At 36.4% G+C, this 17402-nt stretch overlaps 1 protein-coding gene across 10 annotated transcripts in view; it reads right to left on the bottom strand.

Moving 5' to 3' along the window:
- The window catches only part of LOC107673735 (CLIP-associating protein 1-like), a 79966-nt gene that overhangs the window by 8504 nt on the left and 54060 nt on the right, over positions 1-17402 (bottom strand). For 3 of the 10 annotated variants that reach the window (XM_016467477.1, XM_016467480.1, XM_016467476.1), the window contains exons 18-36: positions 17288-17334; positions 17009-17179; positions 16019-16042; positions 14701-14808; positions 13873-13899; positions 12750-12905; positions 10913-11074; positions 8911-9014; positions 8058-8081; positions 6710-6939; positions 6401-6464; positions 6081-6083; positions 5468-5631; positions 5290-5368; positions 5050-5193; positions 2709-2855; positions 1756-1862; positions 1065-1199; positions 507-654 (exon numbers count right to left, since the gene is read on the bottom strand). In XM_016467477.1, the coding sequence (XP_016322963.1) occupies positions 507-654; positions 1065-1199; positions 1756-1862; positions 2709-2855; positions 5050-5193; positions 5290-5368; positions 5468-5631; positions 6081-6083; positions 6401-6464; positions 6710-6939; positions 8058-8081; positions 8911-9014; positions 10913-11074; positions 12750-12905; positions 13873-13899; positions 14701-14808; positions 16019-16042; positions 17009-17179; positions 17288-17334 (2044 nt within the window). The remainder of the gene's footprint in view (positions 1-506; positions 655-1064; positions 1200-1755; positions 1863-2708; positions 2856-5049; positions 5194-5289; positions 5369-5467; positions 5632-6080; positions 6084-6400; positions 6465-6709; positions 6940-8057; positions 8082-8910; positions 9015-10912; positions 11075-12749; positions 12906-13872; positions 13900-14700; positions 14809-16018; positions 16043-17008; positions 17180-17287; positions 17335-17402) is intronic. The other 7 variants (XM_016467479.1, XM_016467481.1, XM_016467482.1 and 4 more) reach the window with 7 other exon arrangements.

Genomic DNA, 17402 nt, shown 5'->3' on the forward strand with positions numbered 1-17402 from the left:
TAAATATGTGCCAATTAGGGCTGCATAATTTGTCCAAAAAAAAAAAAATCAAATGTCAGCAAATCAGCAAAAGCGAGTGAAAAATAATCTAAATGACATGTGGCTCTCACCATACTCTCACAGTTATTTTTGGAATTCTAAATAAATAACTACGTAATAATAATGTATTATTATTTTTATTTTTTAAGTATTAATTATTTTATTATTTTATGACCCCATTTGTGGGTTTTTGCTATTATTATTATTATTATTATTAACTATTTTATTTGTTATTTTAAAGACCCCATTTAATGACCCTATTTGTGTGTTTTTTTGCTATTATTATTAAATAATAGCAAAAAAAAACAAATTGTGTTTTTTTACTATTAATAATAATAATAATAATAATAATGTACTTATTTTATTTAATAATTGCAACAACAACAAAAAAAACACACACACAAATTGGGGCCATTAAATTCCCCATCTGTGCACTTGTTCCTGTTTTCTACAATTAAAGCACTCACAACATCATTCTTCTTCCCATCGCGTCTGATTGGCTCATTCAGGTCCTCTTGGCTGCGGTAACTGAAGCTCTGGATGGCTTCTGTGACACCGCGCAGCGAGCTAAAGATCTCATCAGAATTCATGTTCTCTGTGTCATACTCCAGCATACTGAAGGGAAAAATAATACAGGGAAAAGAGGGAAAAACAGTGACGTTGGATGGACTGCAAACAACTCACATAAACAAGAAAGCCAAAGCATACAAAATATTTAAAAAATTTGAGTGGACAACTCCAACATGCACCTACGGGTAAATAAGTGGATGCTGCAAACATGGTGAGTCAGTTAATTCCTGTGCAAAACCTATTTCACATGCATTAAAAATTCCTCCACATAGTATTGTTTCTTAGCTTTACATTTGAATCAACTACCATCCACAGGGGGAGGCCTGTATTTGGAATGATGTCAAACCGTGGCCGCTAATATTTGTGCATACAAGCGCCTGTTAGGCTGGGAGTGGGTGGGAATCTAAGCACCCATCCCGCCCCTCCTCATTGTGATAGGCTCATGGGTGAGTTACCTTGGTGAGAGCGCGCAGCGGAAGGCCCTGAGGGAGGGGCCGGCAGGAATAGAGGGGTGAGACGGAGGAGTAGGAGGAGGAGGAGAGGGAGAAGGGTGCTTTAAGAGCCCATCGACACTCCATCCCCATAACCGACTGTGCCCACAGAACGGCCAGAGAGGGAAAGAACAGGGCAGAAGAGGAAGAGAGAGAAAAAAAGAGTGGTCCAGTCCAACTGTTGTGGTTAGCAGCATGGGTTAATAAGTTTAAGAGGACCAGAAACCCCTAAATCATCATCTACAGTGGTGTGAAAAAGTGTTGGCCCCCTTCCTGATTTCTTATTTTTTTGCATGTTTGTCACACTTTAATGTTTCAGATCATCAAACAAAAATCAGGAAGGGGGCCAACACTTTTTCACACCACTGTATGTTGTTCTGCAGGCCTCTTTAAAAGAGTTTTAGACCCTTCATGAGAGGATGACTCTCTAGGTGATATGGTTCCCACCCCAGAAATGCAGAAATTCATTTTTAGGGTTTCAGGTTATAAAGGGACATTTTGAAGAAAACAACACATCAAGTCCCAGTCAGACGTTTAGCACATGTTAGAGTCATAAAACAGGGTGACAGGCTCTTGAAACTGCTGTAGAGGGTCTTCATGCCAAGAGTGAGATCATACATTAGTGTGGTCAGCATATGGGAAGAGGATGTGTTACCTGGGTGACAAACCCCCGTGGGAGCAATTTGTGGGCGAGGTGAGAGGACTAGTCCTGCTGGTGGGGTGCCGGGGTGGCGTGCGTCCCATTGTATTGCTCGGTGAACTCTGTGAAGGAGATAAAGATGAAATCGTAAGCTAAATCAGTTCAGGTTGGGCTATACAACAGATCAGCTACAAAACAATATTACTGGCAGATCGTTTTCACTGTCTTTAAAGATAAAGTAAAATATACTCAGTTTGCTTAAGCAGACTGACATGTCACTTTCTGTCTCAGACAATAGTGTGGATTACTTGATTTACTTGAATGAAGATACAGACTAAATTTTCCAAGATTGTTTGGCAAGACCATGTTAATTATCAACTACTGAATCTGAATGGCATCATAAATTAATTCATAAATTCTTCTTTAGTTCGAATGAAGCTAAAAATCATCCAATTAACATGTTCTAGAGTTTAAAAGGAATAGAAAAAAAACAGGAAATGCCCCTTTCAAAGGGTAATTTTAACTCTTCGAAAGGGACTTTCATTTCACCAGTTGCCATATTGAGCATTTTTCCACTAATGGTCTGTCTCTTACCACCATAATATTGTGTATTTACAACATTTACAACTAAAAAAAAACTAATACTGTACATGCACGCCGTTCAAAAGTTTGGGGTCAGAAAGATTTTTTTTAAAGAAATTAATACTTTTATTCAGTAAAGAAGTAGTGACAGTACAGATATTTATTTAATGTTACAATGCTTTTCTATTAAAACTTCTATTAAAAGTTCTTTGAAATTGCCGTAATATTTCACAATATTACTGTTATTACTGCTTGGTGACCATAAGAGACTTGAAAAAAAAAATTTGAATTTTTTTTTTAAAAACAAACCAAAAAAATCTTTTGAATGGTAGTATATGTTCAATCTTTTAATATAAAATCTCATCAGAGATGAAATGAGATCTTACCACACTGCTGGTGTTGCTTGAGTTCTTCAGATGGCTATGCAGGAGCTTGGTGGCTCCATCCTGGAAAGTTTTAGGCAGAGCACCCAGCAGCATGGTGAACTCAGGAGTGTTCAGCTCAAAGAGTGAGATCAGCACCACCTGGGCAGCCTGCACAACACAGCACACACTTCATGAGATACAGTACAACCACTAACAGCACAATGACCCGGAGCGCATTTATACATTCCGAGAAATGCCGGCGGTGATAACTCAGGATAGAAAGAGAGACTGTATAAAGACTGCAGTGCCACTATGAACAGAAGACCCTGGACCTGTTATGGCACCAACACACTAGAGTTTACACTGTGTCAGACATTCTTTGACATAGGACATTTATGAGAGCAGGTCCAGCTTGAGTTCACAAACAAATTCCTATTTGTCAAAAGCTCCATCAGAGTTTTCTCTATTGTGTAGGTGCCTTCAACATCAGGGATGGGAATCATAAGAGACGATTCGGGTTCCAACTCCTCTTAACATTCTTGTTCTAGTTTCTTAGTCATTACATTAAACATTATTTAGTCAGGAAGAAAGCCTACAGTAGCATGTTGTCAAGTGTGATCATTTCAGATTTCAACAGATCAGCATACCATGAATAAACTGTCATTTAAAATTTTATAAAATTGCAGTATATAATTTTTGATGCATAATTCTGCTCGGATAAACAAAAAGACGACAAACAAAATATCACTGTTATCGTAATGACAACAGCAGTTTAGCACAGGCAAGATTCCCAACCCTGGTTAATTTGACTTGTATATTTTACAGAGTTTGCACAGAGCTCTCAAATGTCATCTCAATTCAGTTCTGTTTAATGTTAAACACATGCAAGAAAATTGATTCACTCATTGTTAATCTGTGAAAAGAAACAAAAATATCTTAAGCAGTGGAGCATTACAGCAATTGAGATACGAAAGGAAACTTTAAAACACACTCAACTATTAACATAGTATTAAAAAAAGATCACTGCCCTCTTTAGACTTCTGGAGAATTGCATGTTAACAGATTGTATTCAGCAGTCACTTCGCAAGGCAATGAGACAGATTAGAGTGAGGAGAGGGCACACAGTTAGGTGCAGCGGTTACGTGCTGGTTGTTGGTTAGGCCGTTGGATTGGCTCTACCTGCTTGCACCTCTCTTCCAGGTGACTCTCTCCAGGAAGTAGAGCTGTAGTGCTGGGCCTGCCTGACAACTCCTCACATGCCCAGTTATGAAGGGTCTGGGCCATCGTGTCAGGGCAAGACGGTAACAGACAATAAAAGAGAAACTGATGACCAATAGTTGCCTTTAGACAGAAACTGATATTGGGAAGAAATGGCCTGCATCTGTTCATTGTGATTAAATGATGTTCAACCTACATTTTTAAAACTAACAACCCAGTGACTGAGACAAAAAAGCTACACTATATACAGTATACAATAACAAAGCCTTTCTGAGGATGATTCTTAAAGGGATAGTTTTCTGTCATCATTTACTCAACCTCATTGTCCAAACCTGCATTATCTCTTTCTTCAATCAAACACAAAAGGGTAATTTTTAAAATCAAATATGGCACCAGTCACAAGACATGTGAGAAACAATGATATTTAATGTTACTGACGTCAAACCCAATGCATCAAGTTTTACAGTCAATAACTTAACTCTATAAAGCCTACTGTATCATTTAGTTTTCTCTAAATTATCAACATGTTCAAATCTTTGCTGAAAAACCAATTGTACACAATCTGCTACATGTCTTTTGTAATCTGACTGGTAGTTCATACTTTTTTAATAGGTAGAAGGCCTTTAAATTTTTACAAATATCCCTCTTCAGGTTGTGTGTCTATTTTGATGTGAAATCTTAACTGAATTCTGAAGTAAACGTATAAAGTACAGATACGATACAACAGATCTAATACGATACAACAAAAAAATCACATATATTGCAAATATAATGCTAATATTTTTATTATTATTTTTTGAATATTTTGCCTAAAGGTCCAATAAACTGTTCAATTAAAAAAAAAACTGGCTATTGCTGTATTTCTTATGTTAGGTTTGCGGGGTTAAATTTGGGTTTGTTTCTTACATAAAGCTATTGTATGGCTTCTGAAAACTTATTTTGCCAGGATATTCAAAATGTAAAAATTAAAGCTATTTGGAATGACACGAGAGTGAATAATAGTAAATGATGACAGAATTCGCACAAAGAAATCTGTCAGAATCAACCTAGAAAAAAAACTTTTTAAATAAACATCTTTTATTTTGAACACCATTACAGCATTGATTTGTGCTCTGTCTGTAAGCACATCTCCATGGAAACTCACTTTTCTAACGTCAGAGCTCTTGGGTTCAGTGGTCCAGGTGATAATGCGAGACACAGCTAATCTTGTTTCACTTGAATTCACAAAGTCTGCAGGGTCCATCTGCCGTGCTAGGGACTCAATGTATTTCAGGATGGACACCTTCACCTGCATTATAACACCAAGATAATAAGAATTAACAGACTCGGCACACTGAATTTGCAGCTGGGGTTTCGTAAGCAATCATGGTAGGCACCATCTTACCTTTAGATTGGGGGTTTGAGTCTGATCAACAATGAATCTCATTAGGATGTTAAACTGTTGGTCGAAGGGGAAAGACTCCCTAAAAAATGGGAAAAAAAGAAACAAGAAATCATCCGGGTGGCACAAAAAGCTCTAAGCATCAAAAAGAACAAAACTAGGACTATCACTTAAGACCAACCTTGTGACATCCAGAGCCTTTTGGACCTTAGCTTGGACTGAGCCTAAGAGGTCAGCTCCCATTTTCTTCAGCAGCTGAGTGAGCAGTACAAAGAGCCAGTCCTGGAGATCCTCTCTGTGCACAGTGATGAAATCCACTAGAGTCTCCAGGAACATGCTAAACACCTGGAAGCAGAACATGAAACATCATGCAAATGCTGTGCTACACATCTTGTTATGAATGTACTAATGGCTTTATATGCCTGTCTCACAAATGTATTAGAAAAATATTTTTCTACATTCTCTGATAAAACTGTGAATGTGCTCGCCCATGCAAAAATTGCTGCAACAATGCCAGGTTTTTTGCCAGTTTATTGTCTGTAAGTCGGTTTATAAATCGGATCACTTATAATAATATAATAAAATAATAACAGGCAGCATTGGTTTGTTATATCAATCATGATGGTGTGGCATGAGTTTCGTGATTCTGTTTAATATTTAGGGTTAGGGGTTTAAAACAAACAGTGTTGGTGGTTTTAATGTGATGTATACGAAGAATGAACCCATTTATGTAAGAATAGAACATAATCCATTTATATAACAAAATGGTTCAGGTATTTGTAATATCCACTTACTCTCTATTGTTAAAATCCACACCAAGGCAGACCATGCAAACAACAGGAAAAAACACATTCCATTAGTGCAATCTCATTCCATTTTCGAGTTCTACACAAACACACTGTTTGCCAGACAAACATTTTAAATTGAACAGAATCCATAGTGATGAAAGCTACTTATTCAGTCTATTATAACATGATTAATTTAGGATGATTAAGTAATTGAAAGTAATTCTTCAATCCTTTATTTGGAATGCTACCATTAATCCAGTCATCGTAAGTAGATTAAGTGTAATCAAAGCAGGCATGTGGAAAGGATGTATCCTCACATAGGTTACCTTGCTGTGAGGATCTGCAAACATCCTGGTGAAGATCTCACACAGCCTCTTGAGCTCCACACGGCTGAAACACACAAATATATGATTAGAGGCCTGTTCACGATCAGAATAAAACAGAAAAAGCATAAAAAGCCAACTGGGACTTTGCACATACATCATTTTAGAACGGCCTATAAAAATACACTACATGAGCAACAAATGAAAACTTGCCAGATACTGACTGACTACTTTCTACTTCCTGTCTTGGAGAAAAATGAAATGCCACCAAACAACCAAGAGACCATTTGTGTTGCTCTAAAGGGACCCCACCTGAGAATGCGCTGACTCTTTAGCAGGTTCTGCAAACCCAGCAGGCCCTCCTTCCTCTCAGACCAGTTGGAACTGGCGCAGTGGTTTAGCACCTCAGCAACGTCCTCTGTCTGACGCAGGTAGTGAGGAATGCCTCCATTACGGGAACTATAGGAACGCTCTGAGCAGGCACTGGATGCGTCGCTGTTGGCATCATCATCAGACTCGTACCTCCTTCTCAAAGGCTTGCGCTGAGGAAAGCATGGAGCACATTAGTAGGTTCAACGGGAAGTTGACAAAACTATCATAAAACCAACAAAGGGAGTTAATTCAACAATTTACATTGCATTACTCAAACATATACTAAGTATGCTGTTGATATGGAAAAGTCATGCAGCATTTAAAAATAACAAGGCTTTAGGTTCATTTAATACCAACTTTGGGACTCTGGCCAAGTACACACTGCAAAGTTTTAAGAGACAATCTTCTAAAATCTTCTAAAATATTGATTTCTGTGCGTACAGAATAATAGAAGGGTCACTCCTAACTTGTGATTGTTGACAAAGTGATCTTAACAATAGTTTGGAGATCGGAGATGTATTCAATTTTAATTTTAAATAAAACATTTTAATTCTGAACACATTTGAATGATTTGGTTGCACTTCCTGGATTTTTCGGCAGTGAATTTGGTTGTAAAATTCCGTTATTATTCCCATAAATAATTAATCTGTAAATGGAATTAAGCAACTTTAGCTCCAGTGTGTATGTGGCCTTGGAGCTCTTCAACTGTCTCAGCACTGGAGTGTGAAGAAACAACTCAGAAATGCTGCTTTGTTAAATGCTGTGGCAGTCATGAATAATTCAAATCGGTCACAGACAATTTCCAGCATTTGGCAATGCATTAACAAACACTCGAGTCCCTGTCATTAGTACAGTGTGTGCATATGACGTTAAGTGAAGAGCGCGGTACGCTGGGTAATTACATCTACTTATGTAGCAAAGGGAATGTGTCACGCTGATGCATAACAGCTGCCCTGTTTACAACTTAATCCTGCTGTGTTGTCATATGTGAATTAATGATGATATACATTTTCCAAAGCAATAACACTGGGTGACATACAGATAATAAAATGAAGAGATTAATGCCAAACTGATAGAAAAATGAATGAAATGCATCTTATGGAGATTGTACAGGAAATGATGGGACTGTGCAGAGGAGATGGTCATTGACCAAATTAATGAAAGCAGCGCAAATGGTTGTGGTGCACAAAATGCTCTTGATATTTGCTTGACAGTCCACGATGGAATAAGTCATTCAGATTAGTGAATAAAAATGGAAATACAAGCAGTATATAAACAGAACCACTACCTTATTCCTGGAGTCTCCTAACAGCTGAAGACAAGAGAGAGAGAGAGGAAGAGCAAAGAGATGCAGAGATTTCAGAGGGAGCAATGTTGTTGCAGAAAAGACACAATCTGAAAACTGCACCCTCATAATATAGCTAGGCAGTTGACACATAAGGACCAAAAAAGGGTTTTCCCCACGTAAAGATCAAATTCTACATGAATGTATAAGGGAAAAATTTTGAGACACTGTGAATGGTCACCATTTTACTTTACCTTTTTTATTTAAAAAGGAAATTAAAAAATATATTATTATTAACACTGTTTTTCACTAAATAAACAAGGAAAACACAAGGAAAATTTATATTTAATCATTTTCATTCATATGCACCATTATAATAATACAATAAACTGACAATGATGATTTTACATTAAATATTTAAATAAATATCTTAATTTCATATTTAATCTAAATATTTGTTTAATTCATTAATGTATTAATTGATGTAATACATTTTTCCATTATGCATTTTAATATTAATTCAAGTTTAATATTTTAATTTTAATTAAAACATGAATAATATAATAATTTTACAATTACATATATTATTATAATTTTTTTAAACAGAGTACATCAACTGCCAGAGAACTGCAAACTGCTGGAGAACCATGAAAATCCTTCCTAACATGTCTATACACAGTATACCCCATAATGAACACTTCTCATTTCCTAAAACATTATTTTTCTGTGGGTGTTTTTAGGGCCACACAAGACAAATAGTTGAGCCATACAGAAGCATCACTTCTGTTATCCTAGATCAGATAATGACAGTGAGGAATATTTCAGTTTATCATATTCATGTCTATGAGATTCTTACCAAAGCATCAGCCACAGCAGCCTCCACTTCTGTGCCAGTGTTCAGCACCCTCATAGCATTGACAGATGCAGAAATGCGAGCCTGATGGATCAGGCCAAAGCGATCTGTAGGGTTTGAACACAGGATGAGACAGTGAGAATGGACAATGATGATACTTACCTTCTACGACATCATTTCAAAGTCAGGTCATAAACATTTTTTCAACCAATTAGGCTAATTTCTCAAGAGAGACAAAAAAACGAAAGGGTTAACATGTAGACATTGAGAGAATCAAGACAGTCTGATACAGCCCAACACATAAAATGAGACAAGTTCAGAAAGTACAGAAAAATAATTATGGTTGCTTAAAAACTTGAAGGTGAAAGTGTGTAATTTCAGAATTTCAAACACCCATCCACCATTAGTTTGCCAATCAGATAGGCCTGTCCCAAACTGATGCTATTAGTTGAGCAAATGTTAACATGTTTGCCCCATTCATTCCATTTCAACAAAATAACTGAAATTCTGTTTAGTGGCACTAGAAATGACACATTTCACCTTTAAAGCCACAATGATCAAAAGTAAGATGATAAAAAATAAATAAATAAATAAAAATAAACCATACAGCTTCAATAAAGTAGCTTCTTGGAAAATCAAGTGCCAAATGTGTGTGAATTATGGGTCCCACAAAACAAAGGATTAAATTCAAACATTCCAAACAAATTAACTGAACTACTTTGATGCTCACAGCACAAAAAGCCAAAAAAAAAAAATCCTTTTACATTCATTATCAGCAACAACACCAATGCAAAGTTTTTTTTTTTTTTTTAATAAATGGATATGGCAAGAATACAAAACCTTACATATGAAGCAGGCAACTGAAGTGATTTTTCGCAAACACACCACCAACTGAACGGAAACGGAAATGCAAATCAAAACAACCTCAACTAGGAGGGATGCTGATGTTTATGGTGAGAAAAGAGAGCAAAGACGCTGGTAATATAGTTTCACAAATGAACAGTTAATTCGCATCTACATCTAACAATGACGTGAAGTGTGCAGGTTGTAGCTTGACCTGGCAAACCCAGTCGAATTCGCCTTTCAAAAAAAAAAAGGTTAAAATATGAAGGCATGTGACACCCCAGGGATGGTTAGTGCCACACTAAAACACTGAGCACCATCCGTGGCAGTAACACAAAACATTCAACATGCCATACTTAACTAGTCACTACACGAGTGTTTCACATTAGTGTGAAACAGACCATAGACTTATCCATCTCCCTGCTATAACATAGACGACATTCACATATGCTGGTAGCAGATTAGCAATGAATACGCAATGCAGTGTGCTCTGCATTGCAATCAGTGTTATTTTAGCATTATTAGCATTTATTAATATTAGAATGAGCTTTTATTTTATTATCCAAATTTTTAATTTGAATTTTTTTGTTTAATTTTTATTTTATTTTATATTTCTATTTAGCTTTAATTTATTTTTAGAGTAATTAAAAATTTCAGTAATTCAACAAACTTATTTTAATTCAGTTAGTTGTGAAGGCAACATTTCTAATTCTGTTTTTCATCTGATATGTAATTTTCACATTTATTTCAATTAACACTAACTATTTTTAATATTTTAAGTTAACAATAACAACACTGATTGCAATACTTTGCTGTTATTGTTCCTCCCTGCAAATTATTTTAAAGATCAGACCAGCTGTTTTTATTCACAATTTAATACGAAATGCCATAAATCCATTTTTATGGAAAAACAAACAAAACCTCCACTAGATTTATTTACAACCTGAAAGACATAGCGGCACAAATTAATAAAGCACCTCAAGAATATATTAGTGCACGCATAGAGGCAAGCAAACAACAGTTCATATCCCACGTATTAGGAATAATGGCCATAAATTAAGGCCAAACAGAATCAGAGGGAGAAGTTTTGTGATAGCGAATTGGAAAGGATTGGTTGTTTTTGTTGTTTGGACTCCATCAGCCACTTTTGTGCTTTACTCACCAAGAGGAGTGAAGCCCCGAGCGGGGCTTGTGTCACGGCTGTTCTCGCAACTGGTGTCACGGCTGCACCCCTGACTCATGCTGGGACGGGGGATGCGACTGCTCCGGGCTAGCGTGCGATAGGAAGAAGTGGCAGGAAGAAGAGCTTTACCACACAGCCTGGCTGTTAGAGAATTAGACCGACAACATTTAGGAAGTTTCTGAACATGCAGTGTTAAAGGTGCACCAAATAATTTTGCATATCGTTCGTTTTTATTTGTTTTCTCAAACAGATTATACGACCAAAGCCTTACACTTTATACTGACACCTATAAATTATATTAAAATGATTACACTGTGACACTGAAGACTGAAGTAATGGCTGCTGAAAATTCAGCTTTGCTAATACAGGAATAAAATACATTTGAAAATATATTCAAATAGAAAACAATTTTTTTTTTTTAAACACAAATGGTCTCCAAAATGTTTTTAATATTTCACAATATTATTAGATTTTTTATCAATTAAATGCAGCCTTGGTGAGCATAAGACACTTTCAAAAACATTAAAAAAATCTTACCAACCCTAAACTTTTGAATGGTAATGTATTATCAGTAAAAATAAGAGTCATTCTATTTTGACAATAAATCAGTTTTCTTGCTGCTATAAATTCACATTTGGAGTTTGTATATAAATTGTAGCAGTCCATTATGCATCATGTCATGTAAAAGAGGAATGATTATAAATGCATGAATCAAGCTCTCATGAATCAACACTGACCATTTCTGACACAGTTTTCCAAAAAATGATATTCCTGCATGCAGTCTCTGACAGGTGATAGGTGAGCTGCGATGTCTTCATTTCGATTAGTAGTTGTTGTATCGCATCACTGTTCTTTTGCATTAAATTACAATTTTATGCTATGTGACTAAAAAAATACTGATAACGGCCACCGCCACTCATTACTTCCCGGCACTTTGTCACTGCTAATAGTTGTCAGTGTGAACACCACTTCAAAAAAACTTGGACTGGAATTTTCATCTCAACATGTATAAAAATGAAGCACTATTAACTTTTTGGTGTAAAAACTTTTGCTTGGTGCCCCTTTAAATAAAAACACACACAAATGACTGGATTAAGCTTTAAAGCATTAATATAAAATTGTGAGTCATTTCGAAAATTAAATATAATCAGTTTTGTATATCCAAATGGTTTTGTGCTTCTTGTTTTACCGACAACTTATTGTCAAATGAATAATTGTTATATAATTGGCTGGTCATTTATTGGTCAGATCTTTAAAAAGGCAGGACATACAGAAACTTTTTTCAGAAAAGGCTGACACACACAATGACCTCAAAAAACAGCCAGAAAAGCTGATGAAGAACGAAAGCCGTTAGTCAGCCCTGTCATCATTCAACAATGTATCAATCACATTCAAAACACAGCAATGAGAAGTCACTGAGTCAGTTTTGGCATAAACACTTGCGTCAGCCATTTAAATGAATGCTGAGCTTCTTTCACACAGTGAAAAGACATTCCGTCTATCTGCAGTAGATGAATCTAATAGGATTTGCAGTGAACTGATTCAGAAAATGAAAGTTAAGAGTCTTCTTTCTTTCACTAGTAAAGCTCTGAAAACTCCTGCCATCCATGGTTACCATGAGTTCCTACCTTTTCCAACAAAATGTAGCAAATAATCTCCATGTTGTAATGCATATTCTTAAGGGATTCCTCAAGAAACTGGTTTAGGTCCACTTGAGTTTCGCAATAAATTTATTTTATGTATGCCGATGATATGTCTACTGTATGTGGCCATCCTTCGTGTTAAACTGTGAGATGTATAAATGTGTTGCCCGTACCTATGCCCAATCTGCTGGGGCTGGTTTCACGGCTGCATCCCTGGCTTCTTGGGATCCTCGAGTATTTGTCTGAGGGTGTTGCTGGTGCAGTGGCCCTTGGAATTCTGCCATATGCGTGTCCCAAGAGCTTCCCTGGAGAACTGGACCGGCTGCCGGCTGCAAAGGGAAATAATATCAGCACTACTATAAGTAACATGGTGACTGATTATTTAGCAACTACCATTGGGTCCCCTCAGTTTAGTATCAAATTGTCATTAAAAATAAATGAAATAAGGCACCTTTTTTATAAGACACCTATTATTTTGATTACATTATTTGATGAATTAATGTTACCATGATTGTTAGAAAATGTACACTATCATTCAAAATTTGGGTTGAGTAAGATTTTTTTTTTTTTTTTTTTTTAATAAAGTGAATATTGAATCAGCAAGGATGGATTAAATTGATCAAAAGTAAGAAAAAAAAACATATAATGTTACAAATTGTTTTGATTTTAACTAAAAGCTGTTCTTTTGAACTTTCTATTCATCAAAGAGACCTGAAATTGTTTTATCTATTATGAAGGATCACGTGACCCTGAAGAATGGAGGAATAGCTGCTGAAAATTCAGTATTATATTAAATAATATTTGCTCAACAATGGTGGGAAAACTAAAACTGCGCATTTATTTCAGTGTGGTCTATAAGCTTTCCTTTTTTCACATGGCCCGAATGACAAGAAAAATCTCAGGTTTAGGTGAACGAAACCACCACAAAGAAAAATGAGATGTGTATGCAAATATATGAAGACGAGACCTCAGCTCTGAAGAAATACATACAAACACAGAAAAAGACAAACTGGGTGAGCTTGGATCCAAGGTCTATTCGAGGTGCAGGGAAAACAGTAATATCTACAGGCATGGTGATGTGACAATACAAGCTACAGACACATTTAAAAACACATACAGACAGACATCAAAGCAAAAACAAATACTCAACTATCATAATGTCTGATCTCTATTTGAACAGAAATAAAAAGATCAAGCTAAAGCAGGACATGCAACATGATGGTAGACGAGTCATTCATGCAGGGTTCATATTGAGGGTATTAACGCAGCTTTATTCTGATGAACGGGGGGGCTTACCACTAGTGGGGTTAGCTGATCTGGATCCTTGTGTATGGAAGCGAGGCAATGGACAGGTGAAAAGTAGCCAGTTACAAAAGACGCTTGATGTGACGCATGGTTACCCAGGATGCATCAGGCAAGATGTTGTTTATTCGTGCTCTAGAAACTTAAATCTACACATTTAATTCCAAAGATTGGCTTTAACTATAATTGTGGAATAAACTCCATGTTCAGCAGGATGCCAAACTGGGTTGTGAAAACATTAAATACAAAGACGACAGAGACAAAAAAGAAGATGATAGTGGTGGCAGACCAATAGTTATCTATCTGTATCTGAACTCCTAACATTAAGGTTGAAGCTTCAATCTATAGGGACCCTAGGAAGGTGAATTTCATGAAAGCATGTCTAGTTACCATTTCACCCCCCCTCAAAAAAGAATAATATAAATATATTTAAAAAAGATAGCTTAATTGTTATTATTATAATGCCACAATCAAAATTGTCAAAATTTTATTGTCAAAACAAAGAAATTGTGGAGTGATATGAGACATGAAATTTTCATAGCTGTATATAGCAGCTTAAAAATACAGTTTAGTGGCCATTATATGTAAATATATGTGCCAGCTGAATGTTGAGACAGCAGAATGAATGATCAGAATAAAGTATTTCAGAGAGCCATGTAATAGTGTTTGTTAATTTTATTAACAAACATTAACACTGCAACATATACACAATATAACACTAAAGCTTTTAGTACTAAAGCCATGGTAGATTATAAACAATACCATGCTATGGTTCTTAAAAAAAATCCATTCACACAGACAGATGTCCACACAGACACTTACGTTGGGACTGAGAGACCACTTTAGCTCTGCTTCGACCACGGCTGTCTGTAACAGTGCTGTTGGCGCTGACCGCACTCCCTGAGCTCTGCCTTCTCGTCCGCACACGACCTGTAGGTAAAAAAAAACAGATCGTGAGATGAGGTGACAAAATGCCTGAGAGGAAGGGAGAGATTTAGAGTGACTGACACAAAAATAGACAGACTGAGGTTTTAACAACAAGGGATGAGGACAAACAAAGAGATTTCCCTGATGAAAACAATCAAAATATACTGACTGAAAGGAATTACATGGCATGCTCTACTGAGAAGACTGGTGTTCAAATAAACACAACACAGAATATTATTAGCTCTTGAGCAAACATATTTATCAAATCATACACTACCATTCAAAAGTTTGGGGGTCAATAAAATTGTCTTTTTGGAAAATGTATACTTTTGTCATCATGGATGCATTAAATTGACCAAAAGTGACAGTAAAGACATTTATAACATTGCAAAAGATTTCAATTTCAAATAAATGCTGTTGTTTTGAAATTTCTATTAATCAAGACACCTAAAAAAATGTATCATGGTTTCCACAAAAATATTAAGCAACACAACAGTTTTAAAAATTGATAAAAAATAAGAAATGTTTCTTGAGAACCAGATTAACATATTAGATTTATTTCTGAGGGATCAGGTGACACTGAAAACTAGAGTAATGGCTGCAATGAAAACAGTTATTTTAAAATGCAAGAATATTTCACAATCTTTCTATTTGTACTGTATTTTTTTAAATAAATGAAGCATAAGAGAAATTCTGCAAAAAGATATTAAAAAATCTTACGAACCCCAAACTTTTGAACGGTAGTGTAGTTACTGAGATCTTGTAAACCAAAACAATACATTTATTTTTTTGACACAAATTTCCTGTATGAAACTGATTCCTGTATGGACCAGCGATTTTGTATGTTCTCTATGCTAATCTCAGAAGAAAGCATAAACTAAACCAATACCACCCCTGTATACATGGTTCCCACACTTTTGGCCAATTAATTTTAACGACTGTTTTCAAGGCATACAAGTACCAATGACACATAACAGATAATAGGAAGTACAAGGGACCATTTTCATCTCACTGAACTACTGTTGTTATTTATTGTCAAGAAGAGGGGGGGATATATCATGCAAACAGGTCATGCAGACCACTAGCATAGTCAGATCGCCAGGTGTACAGTTGATTATCGAGAAATGGGACAAAAATCACTGCTCGAATCCCTCCGACAGCACAGAGCGTGGACATTCACACTCACACACACACACATACACATACATCTTACCATCTATTTTACCAAGTGCACCGTCTTTGGGGCAAAAACACAAAAATAAAAGCAGGGGAATGCAGGGTGGAGGAGAGGAGAGGCATAAGAGGCAGAGGTTAGAGTCAGTTAAGCCCATGGAAGCGTGGAAGACAGGGATCTGCTCAGAAACAGGCTTTGCACAGAAGCACGTGGGAGCTAGTGAGTGTGACTGTGGGTAAGGAAATAAAATCTCTTTGATCATTCATAAGGAATCATGGGATTAGAAAACAGTACAGAGAAAAGACTATAAAGACAAAAGTAACAAAGAAAGTTAGTGGTCAAACGTTAAGTGGTGAGTTCTTGGACGAATACGGAACATTTCTCACGAGGACCAATTCATTATAAAGCTCCAACCTTCTCTTCTGCCCTCTGCTGAAAAACTAATATTGAGAAAACCAAAAGATAATTGAAGTGATAAGCCACAAAAGAATGTTACACAGTGATTTTACACTGTAGTGCAAAAGGTGAGGCTTCCTGCTTTAATAAGATGATAAAAAGAGCAATATGATAAATGAAAATGTAGCTCAATAAAAAAAGAAAAGAAAAAGAAATAAGCAATACTTAGCCAAGAAATTACAAAAGACATGTTGAATAATTAATTTTATTATTATTAATAATACTACTATTCCAGGAAGTAATATCTAAGTTACTCCAAACACAGTCTTATCCGATCAGAATTTAAAGTCATAACAATCCGTTTTATAAAAATATTATTCTCGCTTTTAAAATAACTAGACTAAACTTTCATTAAAAAAAAAAAAAAAACCCTTACGGGATGATAAATCTGTGGCACACACTCGTCGTTTGTTCCTCATCACAGAGCAGCTTAATAGCATCTATGGTGCCCATCAGTTTTATTAATGGGCCGCTGCAGCCATAAAAGCCACTGATTTTTATGGCTATTTTATTAAAATTCCTAATTAAGGATGAAAGAGGAGAAAAGATGGATAGAGTGTGATGGGGTCTCACCCAGGGAGGCGTAGGAGCCTGGAGGCAGAGCTGCAGCAGAGCTGAAGGGAGATGGGGAGGTTGCAGTGGACATGCGAGATTTGGCACTGGAGGCGGCATTCACGTCTATGTCGCTGCGGGAACGCTGGAGGGCACCAGGGGTTGAGGACACCCTAGAGCCGATCACTTTACCTGAGAAAACGTTACACAGACAAAAGTTACAGACATGGCAAAATGGCATGCTTGTATACATGTATACATCAGTGCTAAGCATCCGTAAAAAAGTGTTGCTTCACTTACTTCTTGTAACAGGGCCTCCAATGACACTCTTCACTGACAGCGGTCGACTGCAAGAATGTAATTAAAAAGATTTTAGCAACAGCAGTACAATAAGAATAGAGTGAATAAAATGGCA

Source organism: Sinocyclocheilus anshuiensis, unplaced genomic scaffold, assembly GCF_001515605.1.
Source record: "Sinocyclocheilus anshuiensis isolate Anshui unplaced genomic scaffold, SAMN03320099.WGS_v1.1 scaffold808, whole genome shotgun sequence".
Lineage (NCBI taxonomy): Eukaryota > Metazoa > Chordata > Actinopteri > Cypriniformes > Cyprinidae > Sinocyclocheilus > Sinocyclocheilus anshuiensis.